This window comes from Larus michahellis, chromosome 25, assembly GCF_964199755.1.
Source record: "Larus michahellis chromosome 25, bLarMic1.1, whole genome shotgun sequence".
NCBI lineage: Eukaryota > Metazoa > Chordata > Aves > Charadriiformes > Laridae > Larus > Larus michahellis.
In genome coordinates this window covers 3,086,750-3,090,831 of record NC_133920.1, presented here as the reverse complement: position 1 = coordinate 3,090,831, position 4,082 = coordinate 3,086,750, and the positions used below count along the sequence as shown (strand labels likewise).

Genomic DNA, 4,082 nt, shown 5'->3' with positions numbered 1-4,082 from the left:
CCATGGAGCAGATGGGCATTTTCCTCCTGAACCCCTCCTGCATGCTGGGGCTGCTCGGCCAGCTCCGGAGGAGAAGTGAAGAGATGGAAGCAGAAACTAATAATTTTCTGCTGGCTTCTTTATTGAGTTTATCTAACCAGGGAGCCAGATCCATACATACCTTAGGTATTTGGGTCAAGAGAAAAACATGTAGGAGACCAAGAAGAAAATCACAGGTATAAAGCAAACAAACAAACAAAACAACAACAACAAAACATTAAAAAAACACAACGAAATAAGAAAGACAAACATGAAGAATAGTTAGTCCTGCTTTTTCCTGATGTACAGTTGGAGCCCTAGTGGTATAATGGCCACCTTATTAATCTGAAGTAGACACCATTAAAATAGTTTCAAAACTCCATCCTTGACTTCCTTATTCCTCATGCTGTAGATGAGGGGGTTCACTGCTGGAGGCACCACTGAGTACAGCACTGTGATCACCAGATCCAGGGATGGGAAAGAGATGGAGGGGGGCTTCAGGTAAGCAAAAATGCCTGTGCTGACAAACAGGGAGACCACGGCCAGGTGAGGGAGGCACGTGGAAAAGGCTTTGTGCCGTCCCTGCTCAGAGGGAATCCTCAGCACAGCCCTGAAGATCTGCACATAGGACAGCACGATGAACACAAAACACACAAAAGCTGAAAAGCAACTTAATACGAGAAGCCCAGCGTCCCTGAGGTAGGCATCTGAGCAGGAGAGCCTGAGGATCTGGGGGATTTCACAGAAGAACTGGCCCACAGCATTGCCCTGGCAGAGGGGTAGGGAAAATGTACTGGCCGTGTGCAGGAGAGCAGTGAGAAACCCAGTGCCCCAGGCAGCTGCTGCCATGTGGACACAAGCTCTGCTGCCCAGGAGGGTCCCGTAGTGCAGGGGTTTGCAGATGGCAACGTAGCGGTCATACGACATGACAGTGAGAAGATAAACCTCTGTTGCAGCACAGAAAACAAAGAAAAAGACCTGTGCAACACATCCCAAGTAGGAAATATCACTGATGTCCCAGAGAGAATTGGCCATGGCTTTGGGGACAGTGGTTGAGATGGAGCCCAGGTCAAGGAGGGTGAGGTTGAGGAGGAAGAAGTACATGGGGGTGTGGAGGTGGTGGTCACAGGCGATGGTGGTGATGATGAGGCCATTGGCCAGGAGGGCAGCCAGGTAGGTGCCCAGGAAGAGCCCGAAGTGCAAGAGCTGCAGCTCCCGTGTGTCTGCCAATGGCAGGAGGAGGAACTGGGTGATGGAGCTGCCATTGGACATTTGTTCACTCTGGGCATGAGGGACTGTTGAAAGAGGAGAAGACCTTGGCAAGTTAAGGCAGACTTCTTTGGGCCCGTCCTATTCCATTTCCCAAAGTTTTCCCCCAAATGACTTCTCTTTCCTCAGAATAATTTCATTCGTATCTTTTTGTGAGATCAGCTTTGTGCTGCTGAGGGCTGTATCGTTGCAGGGGCAGAGATTCAGTTGTTGATTTCCAATCCTCCCTCCCTGGATTATTCACTTCTAAGAGAAACAGATTTGGAATTTCAGTGCCCCCTCCTCAACTGAGAGATGAATTTCTCTGTCCCATCGCCCACCCAGACAACCCGGAGTAGAAGATTGGAAGAACAGGATCCTTCCCTTGCAGGTAGCCCCTGCCGTGCTGTGCTTCTTGAAAAATCTCCAGGGAACGTCCTGCAGTGATCTGCAGCTGTGAGCAGCCCTCACCCACGCAGCACCCTCTCAACAGCAGGACCCTCCCCTGCCAGTGGTTGCTCTTTCTCCAAAGCTTCTCCCCACATGCCCGTGGGGGTCTCCCGGGGCAGGCTGAGAGCTGACCCTGGCAGCCGGCAGAGTCCCTGCCCCGGCACACAGACCCACGGGGTGCAGGGACCCTGCTCAAGGACAGCCCTGGGCACCCCTGCCTGCACACCCTGGCTTCACGGCTATTCACATTTCATAACAAGACCCTTCCTCCCCCTCCGCCTCCTTACAGATCCCATAAGCTGTGGCTGTGCCAGCTTTAGGAGATGCCTCCAGGAACTCCACCTGCAGTGCCCTGCACCCAGAGGCTTACCGTGCCAAGGGCTGCAAGGATTTCTCCTCCAGTGAGCTCTCAGTCGTCCTCCCAATCCTGACACCTTTAAGCTCTCTCTCTGCCTCGCTCATCTCCCTGAGACACCCAGGCACCGCCCCCAGCCCTGCTGTGCTTGGCAGAGGAGCTGCTCCTGGGCAGAGCTGTCTCTCTGAGGCGCTGCCCGCTTGCCGTGAGCTCCCTCCATCCCAGGAGCCCAGCCCAGCTCAGACGCAGAGCACCAGCCCAAGGAGTTTTAATGACCCCTCTGGTGGGATTGATGCTGAGTCCACGAACCTCAGACACTGAGAGGAAGCTGAAAAAACCTCTCAAGAAGTCAAAGTCAGGTTCAAACTCCAAAGTTTCTTGGAGTGTTAATGGGTCCCACTGAGGGACACCACTGAGATGTTGTCCCCAGGGTCCAGTTAGAGCAGAAACTGGAGGCAGTGATGACAGGTCAAGAAAAGCAAGGTGAAGGTGGCTCTGATGCTGAGTAACCCTGGATGTGTTTCATTAGTGCAAAGGGCCAAGGCCTGACCCCATCGCCCAAAGGGCCAAGGCCTGACCCCCAGCCCCCAGGAAGGGAGATCCTGTCCCTCACTCCTTCCTCAGGGCTCTTCCTGGCACAGTGTGGTGTGGAGATGTGCAATGCCACGGCCAGCACTATGGTATGACACCTCCCAGCCTCTGAAGTATGGACGAGGAGGCAATGAGACCCCAGTGCTGGAAGGATAACTTGACTCCTCGTAGGCATCAGTGGCAGAGACAACAGCCATAGCCCAAGACATGAAGAGGTTGACTCTGTTAGGGGCCTTTCAGCTTTGCTGCATCCTTGTGTCATCTCCACCACAGGCTGTCCTACGGTGTCCCATCACCTCTGCCTCTTTCCCTGCAGGCTGCAGTCATCCACCCGGCTGCCCCACCTTGCTGCCACCTTCCTTTGCTGAGATCTCTCCATCCTCCCTGGCTCTTCCCTCAAACACAAAGCCTTGGGCTGATCCAGACTCTTTCTGGGTGGCGTGTTGCACCACAGCACTGCCCTTGGAATGACATTTCTTTCTCCTGGTGTCCAGTCTGCACCTCCCCAGCTGTATATTGGGGCATTATTTCTTTCTCATGCTGTTTTCCACTACAAAGGAAAGCTCCACCGGCTCCACCAGCAGCCCTCAAGCACACTCAGGCTACTCCTGTACTGTCCTCAGTCTCTGCACCACTGAGCCCAGGGCCCTCAGCCTCTCGAGTCCTGCCGGCCACGTTATTCCTGATACAGGCCAGGATGCTATTGTCCTTCTCAGCCACGCTGGGCATGCTGCTGGCTCACATCCAGCCAGCTGTCAACTGACACCCCCAGGTCCTTTTTTGCCAGGCAGCTCTCCAGACACTCTTCCCCCAGCCTGTATCGCTGCATGGGGTTGTTGTGACCCAGGTGCGGGACCTGGCACTTGGCCTTGAGGAACCTCATACCATTGGCCTCGGCCCATCGGTACAGCCTGCCCAGATCTGCCTCTGGAGCCATCCTACCCTCAAGCAGGTCGACATCCCACCCAACCTGGTGTCGTCTGCACACTTACTGAGGGTGCACTCAATCCCCTCGTCCAAATCATTGATAAAGACATTAAAGAGAACTGGCCCCGATACCGAGCCCTGGGGAACACCACTTGTGACCAGCTGCCAACTGGATTGAATTCCATTCACCACCACTCGTTGGGCCTGGCCATCGCCCTGGTTTTTACCCAGCAAAGCGTACACCTGTCCAAGCCATGGGCAGCCAGTTTCTCCAGGAGAATGCTGTGGGAAACAGTGTCAAAGGCTTTACTAGCCTCCAGGGAAACAACATCCACAGCCTTTCCTTCATCCACCAAGCGGGTCACCCTGACATAGAAGGAGATCAGGTTTGTCAGGCAGGACCTGCCTTTCATGAACCCATGCTGACTGGGCCTGATCACCTGGTTGTCCTTCATGTGCCACATAATGGCACTCAGCATGATCTGTTCCATGA

At 54.1% G+C, this 4,082-nt stretch overlaps 1 protein-coding gene across 1 annotated transcript; it reads right to left on the bottom strand.

The window, feature by feature from the left end:
• Positions 1–378: 378 nt before the first annotated feature.
• Positions 379–1,305, bottom strand: LOC141734828 (olfactory receptor 14J1-like). Its single transcript, XM_074567034.1, has one exon. The coding sequence runs from the start codon at positions 1,288–1,290 to the stop codon at positions 379–381; it is 912 nt and encodes a 303-aa protein (XP_074423135.1). The 5' UTR covers positions 1,291–1,305.
• Positions 1,306–4,082: the final 2,777 nt, after the last annotated feature.